The 22290-nt window shown below is 39.6% G+C and overlaps 2 protein-coding genes across 10 annotated transcripts in view; one reads left to right on the forward strand and one right to left on the reverse strand.

Annotated features, from left to right (window-relative positions):
* LOC126378044 (calpain-B-like) overlaps positions 1 to 22290 on the reverse strand; it is a 59350-nt gene that overhangs the window by 2843 nt on the left and 34217 nt on the right. For 7 of the 9 annotated variants that reach the window (XM_050026136.1, XM_050026138.1, XM_050026139.1 and 4 more), the window contains 13 exons: positions 21293 to 21427; positions 20182 to 20350; positions 19383 to 19564; positions 17779 to 17892; positions 16103 to 16209; positions 15133 to 15242; positions 14172 to 14368; positions 12088 to 12195; positions 11751 to 11793; positions 11089 to 11221; positions 8782 to 8982; positions 6663 to 6790; positions 697 to 818 (listed from right to left, as the gene is read on the reverse strand). In XM_050026136.1, coding sequence (XP_049882093.1) covers positions 697 to 818; positions 6663 to 6790; positions 8782 to 8982; positions 11089 to 11221; positions 11751 to 11793; positions 12088 to 12195; positions 14172 to 14368; positions 15133 to 15242; positions 16103 to 16209; positions 17779 to 17892; positions 19383 to 19564; positions 20182 to 20350; positions 21293 to 21427 — 1749 coding nt within the window. The remainder of the gene's footprint in view (positions 1 to 696; positions 819 to 6662; positions 6791 to 8781; positions 8983 to 11088; positions 11222 to 11750; positions 11794 to 12087; positions 12196 to 14171; positions 14369 to 15132; positions 15243 to 16102; positions 16210 to 17778; positions 17893 to 19382; positions 19565 to 20181; positions 20351 to 21292; positions 21428 to 22290) is intronic. The other 2 variants (XM_050026141.1, XM_050026135.1) reach the window with 1 other exon arrangement.
* LOC126378138 (uncharacterized) lies at positions 3058 to 6161 on the forward strand. Its single transcript, XM_050026327.1, has 3 exons — positions 3058 to 3279; positions 4006 to 4144; positions 4934 to 6161. The coding sequence occupies exon 3, from the start codon at positions 4987 to 4989 to the stop codon at positions 6154 to 6156; it is 1170 nt and encodes a 389-aa protein (XP_049882284.1). The 5' UTR covers positions 3058 to 3279; positions 4006 to 4144; positions 4934 to 4986; the 3' UTR covers positions 6157 to 6161.

The following is a 22290-nucleotide window of genomic DNA, read 5'->3' on the forward strand; positions in this document are numbered from 1 at the left end:
CTAAGGTTATTGGCCAAAGTTGTTGGGGACTTGGATCAAATATGCATAAAGTTATATGGAAATTGGTCCAAATGAAAATCCACCATTAAAATACCAATTTATTGCAATAGACCACTAAATACTGATTAATAGGTACCAAACAGCCAGTAAAAAGTCCGGAAGATCCGGAGGTCCCGGGTTCGAATCCCGATGGGGACATGTCACAAAAATCACTTTGTAATCCCTAGTTTGGTTAGGACATTACATGCTGATCACCTGATTGTCCGAAAGTAAGATGATCCGTGCTTCGGAAGGTACACACGTGGAGATAATTTGACGGTTAATAGCCACCAACCCGCAGTGGAGCAGCGTGGTAGAGTATGCTCCATACCCCCTCCGGTTGATTGAGGGGAGGCCTGTGCGCAGCAGTGGGACGTATATAGGCTGTTTATGATATGAGTTCCAAACCCACATTTTTAAGTGATTAGGTCTATTTTAATTGTCTTACGAGCATATTGATGCTATATCGGAAGGTTCTAGACTCACCCAATTTGGATGAAACGTGACAAGTCTGGCAAAGTCGCGGGCGCAAAACTAGTCGTAATTTATTAATGCCTTTGAGTATCAAGTGGGAGCCGTCAGCGCTCCCCGTTTGTCCGGCCAAGGAATTAATGCCATTTGAGGTAAATCTACAATAAAGCCACGTCCTATAGTTACCTGTGCGCGAGCACGTTGAGCACGTGCGCGTTGACGGTGTACCCGGCCGAGTGCAGCGCGTCCCGCAGCGCATGCGCGGGGATGGCGCCGCGACCCTCCACGTCGTACAGCCGGAACACCGCCTGAGGAACACACAATTCCTTCAAAACACTGACACAAAAAAATAACCAAAATAAAATTTATTTATTTCTCACAGACTGTTTAGTATTCATTCCCTTCATCATCATCACCTCATTAACGTCCCCACTGCTGGGGCACGCGCCTTCCCTATGGATGGATAGGGAGATCGGGCCTTAAACCACCACGCGGGCCCAGTGTGGATTGATGGTTATTAACAACTGCTAATGCAGCCGGGATGAAAACTTTTTTTTTTGTGGTCATCCATCCTATGACCGGCCTTTGCGAAAGTTGCTTAACTTCAACAATCGCAGACCGAGCGCGTTAACCGCTGCGCCACTGAGCTCCTCAATAGCAGCTCTACCTATATCTATTCGCTATCTTTCTAGAGCGTATATGTACTTAACTACGTATATAAAATCCTTGCAATTATGGCTTTTTATTTCTTTTTTATTTTGGTAATATAAAAATGTTAAAATTATCTTATCATTTCACTGCACACACACGTTTTAAATTAAAAATAATAGTTTAGGTCACGATGTGTTACCGACACGACATATACACTTCTCATCAAAAAAATCGAAACACTTCCGTTTTCATTGTTTCTGTCCGAATTTAACACAAAAAAGAATTCATACGATGAAAAAAAATACATAAATGTATAGCTGGCAGTTTGGCCATTACAGTAATAAGCGAAAATTCTAAATTCAAAATTAGAATTTCATTTGTTTATCTTATAAACGAAATGAATCACTGTTTTGAGACAAATGTGTGTTTAGGGTTGGAGTACATTTAGCGTTTAAAAACTAAAAATTGGCGCCTATCCTTAAACTTTTTGTTTTTTATTTCAATACTGTGACTTTGGGACGTCTGAAAAAAGGTTTTTTTTCTAAAACGTATGGATACTTCGCCCACAGAAGCCGCCCAAGTTGTGGCATTGCTGGATTCTGGCCTTAGTCAGCGTGTTGTGGCTGCAAGACTGCATCTAAGCCTGTCATCTGTTCATAGAGTCTATAAACGTTATCGGGAGACTGGTTTGTTCACGCGCCGTTCAGGATCTGGCAGGAATCGTGTCACTTCTGAGCGAGATGATCGATTTATTGTAACAACTTCTTTAAGAAATCGACGCCTTAACGCTTTTCAACTGCAGCAGCGGCTTCGTGTTGTACGAAGGGTGGCTGTAAGTGACTCTACAATTAGAAGAAGGTTGAAGGATCGTGGACTGGTACCGCATAAGCCAGCAAATGGGCCGAAATTAACTGCAGACCATCGAAGAGCGCGCCTTAACTTTGCACGTGAGCACCTAAATTGGTCATACCTACAGCGGAGCAAAGTTCTCTTTTCTGATGAGTGTAAAATTATGCTGTATGGTAACGACGGAAGGAACAAGGTCTACAGAAGAGACGGAGAACGCTATGCACAATGCTGCATTGAAGAAAAGGTCAGCTATGGTGGCGATTCGTGGACGGTTTGGGGAGGAATCAGCGCCGACGGTAAGACAGAGCTTGCTTTCGTGTCTGGGCCACGTCTGCCTGCACTAAACTGTCATCGGTACGTCGAAGAGTGTCTCGAGCCTCATGTGATGCCCTATGCACATTTTATTGGCAACGGCTTCATATTCATGCACGACAATGCTAGGGCTCACACCGCGGGCGTCGTACGAGATTATCTTAACGAAGTCGATATCTCTATTATGGAATGGCCAGCAAGAAGCCCGGACATGAATCCCATTGAACATCTGTGGGATGAATTAAAGAGACGAATTCGAGCAAGAGATCCTGCCCCAGAAACACTTAGCCAGCTGCAAGATGCAATCCAAGAGGAATGGGACAATATACCACAGCATGTGATCGTGACTCTCATCCGATCGATGAAGAACCGTATGGAAGCAGTAATTAGAGCTCGGGGAGGGAATACAAGTTATTAAATAAACGTTTTTTAGCTTTTTTTTTCATTTACGTGTGTTGTTTTATCCATTTCCTTTATACTCCATACGGAATAAAAATGACTCATTTAACAAAATACGAAACCTATGAAAAATTCATTTAAATTTAGAACATTAACATTAAGATTTGATAAGCTCATATTACTCACTATTAAACGACATTTAACATTTATTCCTAAATGTACACATTTTTCTGATAATCCTGACAAAACGTAAACTTGCAAGGTGTTTCGATTTTTTTGATGAGAAGTGTATTTGTGGAGACAGGTATATATATTATAATTTTCTTATTCAGATAAAAAGTAACCGAAATAGAAATATTTAAATTATATTAGGGAAAGGAAACAAATATTGAGTTATTGAGGACAGAAGAGGCAAGATGATTGGACACTTAACAAAACACGACGATTTTATTAAAAACATCATAGACGAGAAGCTACAAGGACTCTTTCCTTGGAAGGGGAAGACCAAGAAGAGCTTATAATGTAAATTAAAGAGAAGGCGAACGTCGTGTCTTATAGGTACAAAGCATTGGCCCTTGATAGACAAGAATGGAGAATGCTACAGAGACAAGAGCGTGGCTCTTAGATTGATGATAAATAGAAATATTAGTACTCAATATTTCGGATAGATGGCCCCATGTCGGCATAATGACGATATAAATCGAAAACGCATGGACAAGTTGACGACTGTAGTAACATATTATACAACGTGTGTATAGTTAACACGCTCCTCGCTTGACAAGAACTGTGGATTTATTTCCCGTCGTAATTTTGTCTTCGTAAATTATTCATTTAGGCCCGTGCTGTCATTCGAACCGGCGACTTCACAGTGAAGTGTTAAGTGTAGTTTGTCTGTCGAGCGTCGAATCTACCGAATCGAGAACGTGTCCAAAACAGTACCTCTGACTTTGGTTGACGTGTCAGTCATTAGTCCCTTTACAACCCAATCGAAAAGAAAAACCATACGGTTCATCATATCCAGTTTAGGACTTCTTACAAAAGTGACTGCAAGTTTTCTGATTACTTGTGGCTGTGCCCACCCCGTTAGGGATTACGGGCGCGAGTTTATATAATTATACCTTTAGTATCATTTTTTAATTATATTTTTAGTGATTTTTCGGTTGGGAGGTCAGACAGGCAGTCACTTCTGTAAAAAACCGGACCTGTCAAATATTTAGGTTAGGTAAGTGGACCCCGTACAAACGGGATAATGCTACGGATGTGATGACCTGTCTTTTTTTGCAGACATTTGTGGTGTCATCGACATTCTTCCTGTCAGTGTCAATTGGTACCATCACATCGTTCCCGTCAGTCCTGAACCCCGCCATCCTGTCTCCAACCACAACTGACATCCGTGCCACTTCAGACCAAGCGTCATGGCTAGGTAAGGCGCCTGGAAGAGATTGCTAATTTGTCAATAAATCTGCCTATACTAATGTATAGACCGACACCAAACCCTCCTATAACTACACACAAAATTCGTTAGGCCAGCTTTTTATTGTGTACCGTGTGACCGGACCTTCAAGTCGAACTTCGGTTTCGCCAGGCACATCAGAGCCCACCGCAACAACGACCCGGGATAGATATTTAGGAGTCGCCGTCGCCGGATACGGTTTCGACGACATGATGATAGGCCAAATTCCGAACTAACACTGGAAACGCCATTTTTGACAGTTGTCATGTTGTTATGTAGAAGTCGGTGTTGTCGCGTCGGCGTGACTTTCCGCGTTGCGGCGACGCGACGTCGAATCATACTGTTTATATGAACCAATGGCATGCCATGACAAACCCAAGATGGTTTTTATTCATTTAATATTTTGTAAAAATATTTATATTTTTTTAATTAATAAAAAAAAAATGTAGGTAAATAGATGGTGCACACCAATGGTAGGTAGTATAGGTAGATGGTGCCCTCCTGTAAATGTCATCAATGTCATCATCCACGCGCCAAAGTCTATAATGGACTAAGTGACAATTTAGTCAAATGAGACCAGTCATCCTTCCAATAGCATAAGAATGAAGAATAATACTACGTATAGAGCGGTAACGCTCCGCCCCGTACCAATTCGCATCTGGTCGTTCAGTTTAATAGTATGAAGTGTCCGGGGCGTGCTAATAATTCCAGATATTTTTGCACTGTCTAAAGAATTGTCATTTTCTGTTTACTTTCCAGCTGCTGCCACCGGAATAGCGGGTATTGTTGGCTACTGCATCCATCCTTTCGTGATGGAAAGATTCGGCAGAAGAATCTCTATGGCCTTCTTGAATATTTTCAAAATTCTTGGTTGGCTCATCTTCATATTCGCCGAAAGTGTCCCTACTTTGTTCATCGCTCGATTGGTCCACGGCATCGGCATTGGTGGACTTTTCATCAACGCTTTGATTATCGGCGAATACTCCCATCCAACCAGAAGAGGATACTATAGTGCTATCAAGAAAATTTGTGGAGCACTAGGCTCTTTAACGGTACACGGCATGAGTTTGATCTGGTCTTGGAGACAAATAGCAGCTGTAAGTTTGTTACCACCTTTTTTGTCCTTAGTCGTCTGCCTATTCTGGCCTGAAAGTCCTTCGCATTTGGCCTTAAAAGGACGGTTTGCGGAATGCGAAAAGTCCTTCACATGGTTGCGTGGCACCTCATTTCAGAGTCGAATGGAATTGAACGAGTTGATTGCGACTCAAAAGGAAAATCGTGACAAAATTCAGAGGTCGTTTTTCGAGAAGATTCGAGATAGGACGTTTTTGAAATCGTTTTTGTTAGTGTCCTTACTGTCCATAATAATAGATACATGTGGAAGATTTTACTTCGTAGCGTATGTCATACAGATTATGGTGGAGATCACTGGGGATAGATCTGTAGCTACTTTCTGTTCTTTAGGAAGCGATTGTTTATCAATAATAGCATTATTATCTTCATGTTATGTTATAAGAACGCTTAAACGACGCACAGTGTTACTTGTTTTTGGTGGATTTTCAGTTTTGTTAATGTTTTTAATAGGTTTTATTAAACTATTTAAATCTGCTACATGGTTGATTCCTGCGGTATTGTTGCTTCACAATTTCGTTATTTATCTAAGTGTTATTCCTGTTTGTTATACTATGTTTGGAGAGTTGATACCTTTAGAGTTTAGGGCCATAGGTGGTTGTTCGTGCGGTATAGTTATAGCTACTTTCTATGCAGTAACATTGAAAATTACGCCAATTTTAATGGAGCATACCGGTGTACAAGGCACGTATGCCATATACGGTGTATCGATATTAATGTGTTTGGCGATATTGTATTATATTCTGCCAGAAACAAAGGATAAGACGTTGCAGCAGATAGAAAATGAACTAAGTGGTGCGAAAAGAGATGAGGAAATTAAACCTATGTTTGAAGAGAATAAAGTCCCTTAGAAAAATCGCTGTTTTATTAATTTTGACAGGCTAATTTTTTTACTGTTTTTTTGCAAATTATTCCGCCAAACTGATTACAGAAAATTTAATTGTGTCGATCGACCATTATAAACGGCGATACAGCTCTCCATCTATCAACCACCACACCATTATGGTCTAACAGAAAGCTCGGTGAGGTGTGTGTGAGTACTTAATTAATCTTGCGATGGATGTACCTCTGATTACCCCATTGGGATATAGTCGTGAGCTTATTATAATAACAGGGTGTTAGTGACATCGTAAAAACTTTGAGGGATGATTCAGACCATGATTCTGAGTTGATATCACGTGCAATTTCCTGTCGCAAAAGTATGCAATTGAAAATAACAATAAAAACACAAACATTTTCATGAATTTTACGACAGAAAATTCCACTTGATATCAACTCAGAATCATGGTCTGAAGCATCCCCCTCAGTATTCGTTACGGTGTCACTAACACCCTGTATAAATAATATTGATACTGACCCTCCAGTTACGCAGATCAATCCAAAGCCCCTTGAATTCCTCAAAGCCGAGGCCTCCGGAGTTATCCTTGTCCAGCATGGCTATCATGCTTCGGCAGACTTCTTTTGAGAATCCTTGCCCTTTCAGTTCTGTGGAGACAGAGCTTTATATTAGTGGTGGAATACAGAATGACGGTACGCTGAAAATAATTAAAATGTCAAATAGAAGGCGAAATTATTTTCAAACTTGAATTTATTTTATTTTACATTATTATTTATTACTTAAGTATGTATTTCTTTTTATTACTTGTTAAAATATATTTACAATGTAGGTAATGTAGATTTAATTGCTCGTTGCTAGGATTCTTAGCATAAAAAAAACTTAAAAGAATTTTAAGTAAGATTACAGTTAAATTATCTATTTACAATTGTAACAAAACTATTAATCGAAAACTAGAAAGTAAATTCTGTTTGAAAATTGTTTCCCGCCTTCATTTAATAAGTTTTATTTCTTTTCTTATTCCTTATGGAAATGGAGGTGACTTAAATTAATGAATCTTATGTTTTTATAATAACTATCGAGTATTTAAAATGCCCATTTTTGTAGTGTTTTATTTTAAAGACACGTGCTAACGAAAAGCACAGATTGTTAAAATGTAGACATTTCCAAATAATTTGAAAATATTTACATTTTCGTGTTAGTGGCGACATTAAGCATTTGTTATGTAAAATAATGCGCTTTTATGTATAAAAAATATGCATTAATTAATTACTTTCGTATTTATAAAAGTAAAAATGGCGTCGAAAATTTAAATCATAAAATGCATTACTTTACATTAAATTATTTATTTATAATTAAAACATTTTGTAAAAATTTAACTTCGAAATCTGGATCTGAAAAGAAATACAGAACACAAATATACAACAAAAAATAAGTACCGTTAACAAAACATACATCTGACGACGACGATATCTTATTGCCTTGCAATAAGAGCGAAAAATTTGCAGGTGTAGTATTGCCAACGATACAGATAATTTACAAAAACAGACATTTTAAAGTGCGCCTCCATTTCAATAAAATGTGAAAGATTGTGAAGAAGTGAGCATGCAACGTTGACACGAACCACCTGGAAACAACTGGATACAAATTAGTAGAAATTGAGCTTAAAGTACTTTGCTACTGGTGCTAATTCCAGTACACACCACTTAATTTTATTTTAAGTTATACCTGCCATTTATTAGTCGCCGAAAACCCAAGAGACGAACAATTTAAAACAGTAATCTTAAGCAACCCTCTTACAATTTTACATTGGCCACTAATACGTCAGAATTAAATTGACAAAACACGTCAAACGGGTTACATAACCGTGAGATGCCTATTTGATTTGCCTGGGTTATTCATTCATTCACTCATTCATTTTAAAATTAACAACTGACAATCAGTCGTTCCTTTCCTTTTAGGCGGTTAAGAAAAGGACAGGTATAACTTTAAATTAAACGAGATTGTGGTAAAGAAAAAATAACTTTATGACTATCATTGGTCCTGATTCGACAAGCACCAACTTAATTTTAACTTAATTCAAGGACTAAGACTAGCTTTATCTTTTTCTTGTACCTATTGTAAAAAAGAGACGGCACTATCGCCGTTAAACTAAAATGAGGATTAGTTCGTGTCCGCCCGGATAGTCACTGTTGTATGACCCTGTATGATAGACCGGAACACCTTTCAATAGGTTTAACATGTTGTAAAGTCTTTTAGGTACTTAACTAAAATCTTTGTTTCCAATTTCTTATGTAGCTTAGATTATATTTATGAATTGAGCTCATATTGAAAAAAAAATAACTGTACCCCTACTTCAAAAACCTTATTTCACTGCTTAATTGCAAAAAACTTAATTCCATTGCGATTGAACTCAAATTCGATAAAATTCTTCTTAAGTACTCGTATCCTTTCGATTCGAAACACAAAAATATTCTACTTAAAAGTCACTCCAAATTGTATTGACATTCATTGAAACTAAGATGTAAAACCCCTAATACGAAGACCCCAACTCGACAAACCCCAACTCGAAAAACCCCAACTCCAAACCCCCCAAGCGAAAAACCCCAACTCGAAAATCCCCGTTCATTTTCTTCTTTACCTGGTTGCGGCTGTGTAAGATGAACTTGTTCTTGATTCTGTTGTTGGACTTGTTGGAGATCTATGCCGACCTCCTTGCAGATGGGTGTGCATAGGGCGCACAATAACTGCTCGAGACAGCTCTGCTCCTGTGGGCCCGACGTAGCCTGTGTGGCCCCAGGCCCCCCGCCGTCGTACGCGCCACCATGCCGCATCGCAAGCTCTGCCCAAACACACACCTGCTTAGGACCCTAGGCCTTCATGGGTTATGGGTTTGTGTCTGGTGGCTCAGTTAAGAAGTTTTATTAAGAATATTTTTTCTAGTTCTTTTCACATGAGAATATTTTAAAACAATATACAGGGTGTTCGTGACATCGTAACAAAAATTTTTGAGGGATGATTCAGCTCATTATTCTGTATAATAAATAATTTTAAAAAAACACAAAAAAGTCATGAAATTTGCGACGGAAAACTCCACTTGAAATTAACTCAGAATCCACCCTCAGTGTATCGTTATTATTATATCGTGTTATTCGTTACGATATCACTAAGAACATCCTGTATATTCAGAATAAATAGTACAGTTTTAAAAGAGTATCTATATTATATGTATACACTCACTCCTCGCCAGCTGTTTCAGTTCCATGTAATAAATATTTTTTTGCTGATATTCTTTTTCTAGAAAAATAGCTATGACTCCTACACTACGCTGAGACCCGTATCGTAGGAGGCAGGTTTATACGTTAAGTAATTCTCTTGCGAAGGAATTAAAGTGCAAACTAAAAACACTATTTAAGCATCACTTACTTTTACTCTTTTTGCCACACTTTACACAGTAAGTAACCGACAGTGTTATAGTGATTTTGTGGACTATTAGTATAATTTAGTGTGTTAACCTTTCCAAAATGGTTTACGTAGATTAATATGAAACGTTGCACTAAAATACTGTAAAAAAAAAACGATTTAAATAAATTTAAAAATTTTGAGTTACATAGTCATACATACAGCAGTGGCATTTGCACAAAAAAATATAACGTCTTTTGTGTTCGAATGTTAAAACGGAGAACTAAAACCTATAAAATATATAAAAATAATTTGACGTTAAATGTGGGTAGCTTTAAATTATAATTAAACTAGGGGTTTTAAAAAGGCCACATAGTTGCAATTCATCTAACAAAGCAATATTGCCATTTGCCATTTGTTTGCATTGCGCACTTTTATATGCGCAAATGACAAATAGCAATATTGCTTTTAAACGAATTGCTCCGATGTGGCCTTTTTAACTCCATGTTATCGCTACATACTTACATTATAATAATACCATCTCGAGAGCGAACGTAACGTAAAAAGCAGCATTACTTCCACAATAAGCGTTTAACATTGAAAGCTAAAAATGGGCATTTCATAAAACAATAATAGTTATTATAAAAAAGTAATTTTAATAATATAGTTTTCAAGACGAAGAAAGAAAATACTGTTCAATAAAAAGAAAATCCACAATAAAATGTTGCCACATTAAACACAATGTGGCCAATCGCAGAGCACCATTACAACTAATGATGCCAATTTAGCAGAAAACATTTAAACATTATAGCATTTTCTTTCTTGTCTTGTCATGATTTCGAATTTGAAAATAAAAAACGTTTGTAACTTTTTAAATTAATTATAGAATATAAGCATCGTTATTTGGCTTTATATCATTAACACAATATTTTGTAATAATTATTAGCAATAATTAAAAAAAAAACTGACGCTTTAATAGCTAGCTAAGCAAAACACTATCGACTGATTATTTGGCTATAAAACAAAACCAGTTTCGTGATTCTTAACGATCTTTTTAAAAACAGAAAGTAACAGTGACTTTCAAGATTTTTATTTTATTTTTATTTAACAGTTTTTTAAGTACTTATAAAATTTTGTACACTTAATTCACGATTAGCTTTTTTAAGGCGAATATCTAAGCCTTGTAATGTTTTAAATATACGAGTGGCTCTTTCTCTCAGCGACTGTACCAGAACCTATGGGTCCTATTAACCGCATAGACATATTAAGCGACTGAACCGTAATTATCATCGGGGCATATTAACTAACGGGTCATATTAAATGGCTGGCCTTATTAAACGACCGGGCCTAAAAAGGCCTTGGCCATCCAGTGATATAAATTGAATTCCTTGGTGTGATAAAGTATAGTAAATAGGGAATATCCAAGGCCATAAAATCCAGGACATTTCGGCTTCAAGTCCCCGCAAAATAGCCAACTTCCAAGAATAGATGGCACCAAAAGGAGATGATTTGGTAACAAGAGATCATACAAGAAAAGGATACGTACCCTCCCTCATAGCGTAGTCGAGGATCTCCTTCAACTCCTGCCAATCTACCTCGCCGTCGGCGCCCGCCAGGCGGTTGAAGAAGTCGCGCACCGGGTCAGCTGGTTCCGGGTTCGGTGGTACCACTTCTTTCACCTACGCAATGATAAATTAACAATATGAACATTATTATTATTTTACTATTAATGGTACATAAAATGATTGTGTAGTATCATAAATAATCACAATCGACATGACATGTGGTAATCATTATGTCATTATTTACTATTATTAATTGTCAACACGCAATAAAGCAGTCTCTCCACAAACCCGCAGTGGAGTATGCTCCATACCCCCTCCGGTTGATTGAGGGGAGGCCTGTGCCCAGCAGTGGGACGTATATAGGCAGTTTATAATAGATCAGTGTCGGAGTAAACTCCATGTCCGGTTAATTAAGGGGAGGCCTGTGCCCAACTAAATATAAAAAAAACAAACAATTGTTGTTCGTTTGTCTCGATAAAGCTCGAGAACAGCTGGGCCGATTTAGCCGATTTGTTTGTCGTAGTCCAGGGAAGGCTTAAATGGTCAGAAAACACTACGACAAAGTAAATATTATAGGTATATGCTCTGACTACCTGTACGAAGCCAGGGAAGGTCGCTAGTTATGAACAATACTTAAACTTACCCTATCATCAACATCACCCATGCCGATCTCTTCGTCGTTCTCACTGTAAAAAAAAACAGCGATTTAATGTACTGTTTTAACCTTTAAAATAAGTTACATTATAAATATTGCGGGCTTCGACTAATAGACGTGCGACATTTATTTTATTATTAATTTATAAACTTATTTACATAGTCAAAACATCACCTTTACAGGAGACTATCCTAAACCTAATCCTTCACAATAAACCTAAAACAAAATCTTAGCAGTCTTTCATTATGGCACATTTTTATCTACCTAGACCTCGTTCACCCGCGATATTTGTCGTGTTACGTTTAAAAAAATAAAAGATACGTACGCCATGTTGTTGGTCTTCTCTGAGAAGACTCGAAGGAGGAACTCTCCTTCCTCATCAGGGTCGAATGTCGACGGCACGATGACGTAACGACCCGGTTCGAACTTGAATCTGCAACCAAGCTTTGTTTTAGACCATCCAAATTGTTTTTGCATTATAAACACAGAGGCACTCACCTATTAATATATACTATGTAACAGATAATGGTGCTAATTCCTGTAAACACCATCTAATTTTATTTTAAGTTATATCTGTCATTTTCTTATCCGCCGAAAAGGAAAAGGACGGGTAATCGACAAGCATAAAATTTATAGAACACACGTCAATTTTAAGGACAAATCTAAAACAACCGTCTAAAAATTTTACATCCGTCAATAACCCGACACAGGTAAGTAGACAGCACGTTATTTATTTATTTATTTATTTGGTCAACCAACGGCAAGTACACTGATACATGAGTTTGCAGTTAATACATAGAAAAAAGGTATCTGTTTTAGATATAAAACAGTCTTTTTGATTCGAGGAACAGATGTGAAGAAGATATCTATTTTATCTGCATACAATTCGTAAGTAGTAAACAACCGAACCAACGAATAGTGTTGTTTAAGATTTGTGCGACATCTAGGAAGCGAGAACAACTTTTTTGCAGTACAAGACCTAACATTTCTTTTCGGTACGCTAAAATTAACCTTGCTCAGCAAATTTGGGCACTTTACAGATCCAGTAATAATTTTTTGCAGAAAGACCAAGTCCAACATTTTCCGACGGCTCTCGAGGGAAGATATTTTAAAGTACTCGAGCCTTTTCTGATAGGAATCAAGTTTTTTAGACATATTGCAACTGTAAGCTAAGTGACGGATTCACTTCCGCGTCAAATCCGTTTGACGTCACTTGGACGTCAAACGGATTGCATACCAGCGACATACCTTTTTGATTCGCCCGGGTTATTCATTCATTTACTCATTCTTCCTAAAATTAAGAGCTGTGAATCATCCGTCCCTTTCCTTTTCGACGGATATGATAATGACGGATATAACTTAAAATAAAATTAGGCGGTGTCTGCAGGAATCGGGGCCAATATGTAACGTAATACATGAATGGGCTGGCCGTTTTAATTAGATATGTAAGTACCTCATAGTCGTAAGACCGAATGTTCTTTTAAAATCAAAATCCCATTGTTTAACTATTGTGTCTGGAAGTCTCGGCCTTAGCAGGTTATTCAAATTTCAAATTCAAAAATATCTTTATTCAGTAGGTAACATAGTTACACTTTGAATCGTCAATTTATACATAACGAACGTCTCATCCGCCTAAAACTACTGCAGCTTCTAACAACCTGTATAGCACGCCTGTATTTAACCAATCGGCTATATTAACTGGCGAGGCACGTTTACCTATTGGCTATATTAACTATAGTTGACGACAGGTCGACATGGCAATCGCGGCATGAGGTGAGCCGCGGAGGCGGGGTCGCCCCGCACACCCGCACAGTCCCCGCGGCGTCTTAGTCTTAGTGTCGCACGAGTCCGTATCGACCGCGTTTATCGATTATAATCTCGCTCACATAATTTATTACTATGATAAATTGGCTGGAAGACAATAATATATCGTGCGATAGATCAATGAGAAAGCCAGATTAATTTAAAATTATAGAACAACATAAACTCGTTGATATCAATTATAAAATTGACCATATAATTAAAGGACATGGTCATGATATTATTAGATTACCTCCATATATGTGCGATTTAAATCCTATTGAATTAGCCTGGGCCGCCGTTAAACGCTTCGTCAGGGAACACAACATAAAGAGCGATTTGTGTTTGACAAAGCTTAAAGAGATAACAACGAATGCAATTTGTCAGTCACGGCAGAAAACTGGAGCAATAAATATTAACTTAAATGAAAACGTGGTATTATTTTATTCACATTTTGTTACATACATAATAAAAATATATCGATATTGAAAACGTCACGTCACTAGAGAATTGCCATGTCGACCCGTCGTCTACAGTATGTGGCCTTATTATCCAGGTGGCCTTATTATCATAAACGTGCCGGGTGAGAGTAATACTGTTGATACACACCTAGCGCTGACTTCTCTGAGGTTAATGAAGGCCTGCGAGCGTCCAACCGAGGCGTTGTACTTGAAGAAGTTGATGTCGAGGGGTTTGGGCACGTGGCCGTAATCAGGCAGCCTGTACACCGCGAACCCGATGGTGAGGCACTCCACGCCCTGGTGGCGCTGCGAGCGGCGGTTCTTTTGCATGAGAGCTACTATTATCTGAAAACGAGAAATGCGTTAGACGTTATCGTACACGCGCATCTGTTTGTGTCACGACTGACACTGTCTGACACCCATACTATTGAAGACAAGACCGAGAAACACCGAGGGCGGGGTGTGAGGTAAACCTAGCACACCCGCTGGTGGGGAGAGAAGAGTAGCCATTGTATACGTAGTATTATTTTATTATCTAAATATATAAAAGGAGAAACTGACTGACTCACTGACTGACATATCAACGCACAGCCTAAACGGCTAAATGTAGGCACTTGAAATTTGGAAGGGACGTAGCTTAGGTACCGTAGAGGTGCACTAAGAAAGGAATTCCCGAAATTCCCACGGGAACGGGAATTAGCGGGAAAATCCTTTAGTATGAAGAATCTAAAGCACTTAAGTTAGACGCTTGAAATTAGGCATGCAGGTACCATAGTAAACTTGAAGCATAGTTGCAACAGGATATTGCAAAATTCCCACAGGAACGAGAGTTAGCGGGAAAAAACATTTGTATGAAAAAATATAAACCGCGTAAGATACGACTTTTCAATCTAGCATGCAAGCATACCTTAGAAAATATAAAGTTTAGTTATGGCTGTATTTTGAAAAATGGGAGTTAGCGGGAAAAAAATGTTGTATGAAAAAATCTTAACAGCATAAATTAGATGCTTGAAATTTGACATGCACTCCCCCACACACAAAGATCTCTCTTTTATAACACGCCACGCGGACGAAGCCGCGGGCAACAGCTAGTAAGGCTATATACTCACAGTGCACTTGTTCTCGTCGTCATCCTCGTCGACGTCGGTGAGCGTGACGGTGTACTGCGGGTTGCGCCAGAACGACTCCAGGAAGTTGCGGCACCCGCCCGCCGTTACGCCTGACACACATACAACAGATATAACACACATACACATATATATAAATGGGTATATGTATGTATGTATTTATATTTATATATTTCTATTTTATTTTTATTTATTTATTCTACTTTTATTTGTTTTTTATTTATAGTATTTATTATTTTATACTAGATGTTGCACTGTCCCGCACCAAATTGTAATAATGTTTCCTATCCACTGGTTGCCTGGAAGAAATTGCTGCTTAGCAATAAGGCCGCCAGATTGTACTGTATCTATCTTCATCTGTGTGAATTTGTTTTGTATGTTGTGTGCAATAAAGTATATTTGATTTGATTTGATAAAAGTACAGAAATTACAATAATAAAAAAAACACAAAATAAAGTATGAATTTTGCGACGGAAAATTCCATTTGATATTAATTCAGAATCATGGTCTGAACCATCCCCCTCAGTATTCGTTACGATGTCACTAACACCCTGTATACTATCGATAGGCATATCGATATTTAGATTATTTGGGGGTTTAGAAAATAATCGATTATTAATCGATATTCACTCGATTATCGGGCAACACTACCAGACAGTGACTCTGTAATGCTGTATGTTCATCTGTGTAAATAAATATTAATGACTAATGATGTGGTTGATGTGTGGGTTGGTTTTTCACCTCACAATCCACACGATAAGGGGATTTAAAATGGCCACATCGAAGCAATTCATCTAAGAAAGCAATATTGCAATTTGACATTTGCGCATATAAAAGTAAGTGCGCAATGGAAACAAATGTCAAATAGCAATATTATTCTTAGATGAATTGCTTCGATGTGGCCAATTTAACCCCCCTGAAGAAGAATAAATATCAATGGCAAGTATCTCACCCCGCACCCACTCGCCCTCGAAGACGGACATCTCCCACTTCTTGGTGCAGCCCTCGGGACACTCCTCCGGGTCCAGGGAGTCGGGGTTCAAGTTGCAAATCTCCACTCTGAAATAATAAATAATAACTCCATAAATGAGGAGCTCGGTGGCGCAGCGGTAAATGCGCTCGGTCTGCGATTGTTCAAGTTAAGCAACTTTCGCAAAGGCCGGTCATAGGATGGGTAACCATAAAAAAAAAAGATTTCATCTCAAGCTCTTCCTTGCTTCGGAAGGCACGATAAGCCGTTGGTCCCGGCTGCATTAGCAGTCGTTAATAACCATCAATCCGCACTGGGCCCGCGTGATGGTTTAAGGCCTCATCTCCCTATCCATCCATAGGATAAGGAAGGCCCGTGCCCCAGCAGTGGGGACGTTAATGGGCTGATGATGATGAACTTCATAAATTCTAACAATAAGTAAATTTCGTGTTTGCCAACGAAACAGTCATTCACAGGGTCCGCTTACCTAACCTGAAGATTCGACAGGTCCGGTATTTTACAGAAGCAACTGCCTGTCTGACCTTCCAACCCGCAAAGGGAAAACCAGCCCAAAACAGGTTAGGTTACATAACTCTGAATTGCATTTCTCGGGAATGTGGGTTTCGCTGAGCACGTGATAATAATTTATGATCCAAACATGAATTCGAAAACAAATTCGACAATCATTGGTTTAGGCCTGTGCTGGATAAGCCATGTAAAACCATGTAAGCGCCTTATTGAAATCCAGATTCTGATGTGATTTTCTTAAACAAAACCTCGTTTTCTTTCAATTCATTTCAATCCGGGTGAAGATTGATCAATTTTTTGATTGATTATTATGATTCAACCCGCAGTGGAGCAGCGTGGTGTAGTACGCTCCCCACCTTGCTCCGGTTGATTGAAGGGAGGCCTGTGCCCAGCAGTGGGACGTATATAAAATTATTTATGTTTGTTTATATAATGGTGCTAATTCCTGTAAATACCATCTAATTTTATTTTAAGTTATATCTGTCATTTTCTTATCCGCCGAAAAGGAAAGGGACGGGTAATCGACAAGCATAAAATTTATGGAACACACGTCAATTTTAAGCACAAATCTAAACCAACCGTCTAAAAATTTTACATCCGTCAATAACCCGACACAGTTAAGTAGACAGCACGTCAAACGGATTGCATACCAGCGACGTACCTTTTGATTCGCCCGGGTTATTCATTCATTCACTCATTCTTCCTAAAATTAAGAGCTGTGAATCATCCGTCCCTTTCCTTTTCGACGGATATGAAAATGACGGATATAACTTTAAATAAAATTAGGCGGTGTCTGCAGGAATCGGGGCCATTATTATTATTATTTATGTTGTTCTCATTATAAAGTTAGTGATTATTTAGAAGATATGAATGCATGAGATTAACTGTCTGAGAACTGATATTAGGCAGCTAAATTACTCAATTATATAACAATATTGTTTATTTCTTTTTTAAAGAACGTCTAGGGCCCTGTGCCGAGGTTTTTCTTGCAGCTTCTTTTCCCCGGCTGTACAGGTTGTGAGAAGCTGCAGTAGTTTTAGGCGGATGAGACGTTCGTTATGTAAAAATTGACGATTCAAAGTGTAACTATGTTACCTACTGAATAAAGATATTTTTGAATTTGAATTCACCTAGAGAAATGCTGTACAAAGTCCTTGAAAGACATCCAGAACTCGCCGTCATCATCAAAGTTCAGCCCCAGCTCCTCCTTCTCAGACTCCGGGATGAAGCGCCATTCGGGAGACCTGAAAATAATAATGACATGTTATATTCACGTCATTTGTTTATCCAGAGTTAAAACATTCCTCTCCAACGTGCGAAGGGTGTAACACGAACCTCGCGACTAACCAACTCGCGCCAGCAACAAACAAACATGGGTAACCAGAAATCAGAATCATTTATTCAACTTAATTATCATGGTATTGAGGAACTCGGTGGCGCAGCGGTAAACGCGCTCGGTCTGCGATTGTTGAAGTTAAGCAACTTTCGCAAAGGCCAGTCATAGGATGGGTGACCACAAAAAAAAAGTTTTCATCTCGAGCTCCTCCGTGCTTCGGAAGGCACGTTAAGCCGTTGGTCCCGGCTGCATTAGTAGTCGTTAATAACCATCAATCCGCACTGGGCCCGCGTGATGGTTTAAGGCCCGATCTCCCTATCCATCCACAGGGAAGGCCCGTGCCCCAGCAGTGGGGACGGTAATGGGCTGATGATGATGATCATGGATAAATTTGTTAAAGGTCAATGTAACATTTTTGAATTTACGTCATTTCGCAAGGTGTTATGGCTGAGGAGAAGAAATGACAAGAAACTGCAACAGCAACACATCTTTTAAATCAAAGAGGGTACATTACAAGTTATTTAATAACTACAGGAACACATTCAACTAACTATTATTTGGTTAATTTTAGGTCTATTATTTGGTTAGTTTAGGTTTATAAATAACTATTTGGTTGTCTTCACATAGCTAGCAAACAAGGGTAGTTTCTAGAATGTTATTTAGAAAAGGAAACAATGTGGCCACGCACTTTCTGAAGGCGGAGACGGAAGGAAAAGACCTTTGGTGGGGGGGTGTGCTGTCGCCAAAGTATGTTTTCGGGGTACCGAAGAAAGCATAGTACCCCGCTACGCATGAGTTGGTACTGTGACTAGTTGTAAGTTGTATATATATGCGACACGCTGTGTAAACTTCGATAGCGCGTTTCAGGACTGCATTATTGAATGGTGGCGCCATCTGTTGCATGTGGGCGGAACTAGCTGGCCAACTAGTTGGGTCCGCCACAGGCCTTATTGGGAAAGTCGTCCCTAACAGAACAGCCCTTGCGGGTCCCGGGAATTTTATCGAGGGTTTCGACCAGCAGCCGTACGATATCTATCTACGTAGATAGCCCTCGATATAATTCGCGCGGCGCGGTTGTCGTGCAGACCCTGTTAACCTTATAAGGAAGTGTTTTTTTAAACCTTATGCGGCCACGTACTTTATAGAAGCAGAAGACTTAAAGGCTTTATTGGGAAAGTGGTCCTCAAGATAATGGGCCTTATTAGGAAGTGAAAATTCGTCGCTGACGACGGAAACAGACGTATCTGCAATTTTCTGCTAAAATAATTTGTGTCTTATTGACAATAGCATAAGGTGCAAATCAGATCCGCCAAAAATTTGAGATACGTCACTTTGCGACGTTAGCGACGAATTATTGAAAAGCCTTTTTTGGGAAATGGGTTTATTTTCACGACTCACTTGTCGCTCCAGGGCCCGTTCCACTCGGCCTCGTTGCCCCAAGGGTTCCTCATGCGCAGCAGCGGTATCTTCCCAGCGCGGCCGGGGGTCTCGATGTCGACGTACTTGACGCGCGTGATGGAGTACGCGTGCCCACGGATCAGGCCCACCGGCGTCTCCGCTTCTAGGATGTGCGGGTCCGGCTGCAGATAGACAATCATTATTGTATACTTAATGACAGTGGTAGCCCAGTTGGATGCACGCCTGACTCTCACTGTAAGGTCGCAGGTTCGACACCAGTACGGGCCCAAATTTATGATTTTCGATATAAACGATTATTACGAGCTCGGCGGTGAAGGAAAACATCGTGAGGAAACCCACATACCCGAGAAATGCGTTTGGGAGGTATGTGACCTGACCTTTATTGGGCTGGTTTTCCCTTCGCGGGTTGGAAGGTCAGACAGGCAGTGGAATTCCGTGGAAAGAGGCGTGATATTATGTATTTTTGAGGAGCTCGGTGGCGCAGCGATAAACGCGCTCGGTCTGCGATTGTTGAAGTTAAGCAACTTTCGCAAAGGCCGGTCATAGGATGGGTGACAAAAAAAAGTTTTCATCTCGAGCTCCTCCGTGCTTCGGAAGGCACGTTAAGCCGTTGGTCCCGGATGCATTAGCAGTCGTTAATAACCATCAATCCGCACTGGGCCCGCGTGATGGTTTAAGGCCCGATCTTCCTATCCATCCATAGGGAAGGCCCGTGCCCCAGCAGTGGGGACGTTAATGGGCTGATGATGATGATTATGTATTTTATTGGGTAGTATACCTCAATACTGCAGCCCATGAGCGAGTTCCTCTCGTAGGCCTTCAAGAGGATGTTGTAGAAGTTGGGCGGCAGCTCGGTCATGTCGTACATCTCCGTGACGCCGCCGGTGAAATCCTCCATGGCTTCACATGTGGACCCGCCCTTCAGGGCTTCGTATGAGCCGTGCAGTCTGCGAATATGAACATTATTAAGTACCTACTTGTTTTAATGAAGGACTTAGGCTACGATACAAAAACAATATAAATAGCACTGTAAAGTTTTCCTTCGTTTAACTTTCTAATTTCATGGATAACAGAGATATGCATCTTTTATCTTTGTTTTTTGGGTATAAAGGCTGACCCTTTTTATTACACCTAGGCACAATTACATCTTCTACCCATTATTATTCTGATCAAAATAAAAAGAAGCAATATAGGTAGCAACATAATTCTATACATAATGTGATCCAATTATCAAGCAACAATTATTTTTATTACATTGTATTTTGGAATAAATATGTATCCGAGTAATGAAAAAATAGGTAATCACGTTCAATCTCGATATCGCCATCTGTGTTATTTTTGGGGAACGTAAATCAAATCCCTCTTTGTAAGTGTAAGTGCTGTCTTTGTTGATTATGACATTTGAATGCCGATATAGTTATGGCGAGATATGGTTTTTACTGATATGTAACTGGGGGTCAAAAAGACCACATTGAAGCAATTAATTTAATATTGCAATTTGCTATTTGCGCATATAAAAGTAGTAAGTGCGCAATTCAAACAAATGTCAAATAACAATATTGCTTTTCCAGATGAATTGTTTTCATGTGGCATTTTTAACCCGAAGATTTTGTTAACTTCACCATGTTTGGCAAATAAAGACTACTTACTATCTATACTTTCTATTCTATTTACTATTATTCATTACTTAAATTATTTCATAAATTGTAAGTATTCTTAGATTAAGATATTTATCGTAAGTACTGGCTTAGTTGTGTGGCGGACTGCTATACTGCGGATATCGCGTTTCACGACTGGTTGAAGACTGCATTATTGAATGTGGCGCCATCTGTTGCATGTGAGCGGAACTAGGTGGCCAACTAGTTGGGTCCGCTACAGGAAATACTAACTTGGCATAGGCCTTCTCGAGCAGCGCGCTCCAGAACTCGTTGGTCTCCGACGAGTGCAGGAACACCAGCTTGCCGCGGTATGTCGGCAGCCGGTCGTCGATGACCACGTCTACCCAGCGTCCATACTGCCAGAACCTGCGAAATACAGGGGAGGGTTAATATAGGAGCTCTATACATAGTCATAAGCAATGTCAGTGGCCTTTGGCGGCTCAGTAATAACCCTGACACCAGGGTTGATGAGGTTGGTATTCCACCTCACGACCCACACGATAAGAAGATGTAGTATACAGGATGTTAGTGACATCGTAACGAAAACTTTGAGGGATGATTTAGGCCATAATTCTAAGTTGATATCAAGTGGAATTTTCCGTTGCAAAAGTATGAAACTAAAAATAACTAAAAAAACTAAACATTGAAATTTTCATGAATTTTTTGACAGAAAATTCCACTTGATGTAAACTCAGAATCATGGTTTGAATCATCCCCACGTTACGATGTCACTAACACCCTGTATATTATCCTTTATACTATGACGTTAGCGAGCGTTTTTCTTACTTTCCTCAGTTCACAAGTAAAACCAGCGGGCTAAGCACCGTAAGCGCGCGACTCTTTCTCGCCTTGAAATACGTCACCCGTCACTCTCTCACAGTACTGCACAGAAAGAGACAGATGATCTCTGTCGCGGCGAGAAAGAGTCACGTGCTTACGGTGCTAAGCCCGCAGCACGGACGTGAGGTCATGCTTTGAATTCTAAGTAAGATTTTTTTTTTGACATATTGTAGATTTGCCGCAAATGGCATTAACTACTTGGCCGGACAAATGGGGAGCGCTGAGGGCTCTCATCTGGTACAAAATTTAAGACAACAGGCGTGAGGGTGCCCAGTTGGGTGCGAACCTCAGCTCAGGGTGTCGTCTCTAAGAATTAAACGACCCTAGCGGGTCGATAGCGGTACGCGCCGATTGAGGGAAATCATCCACCACGCCGGCGGGGTATCGGG

This window comes from Pectinophora gossypiella, chromosome 25 (genome assembly GCF_024362695.1).
Source record: "Pectinophora gossypiella chromosome 25, ilPecGoss1.1, whole genome shotgun sequence".
Classification (NCBI taxonomy): Eukaryota; Metazoa; Arthropoda; class Insecta; order Lepidoptera; family Gelechiidae; genus Pectinophora; species Pectinophora gossypiella.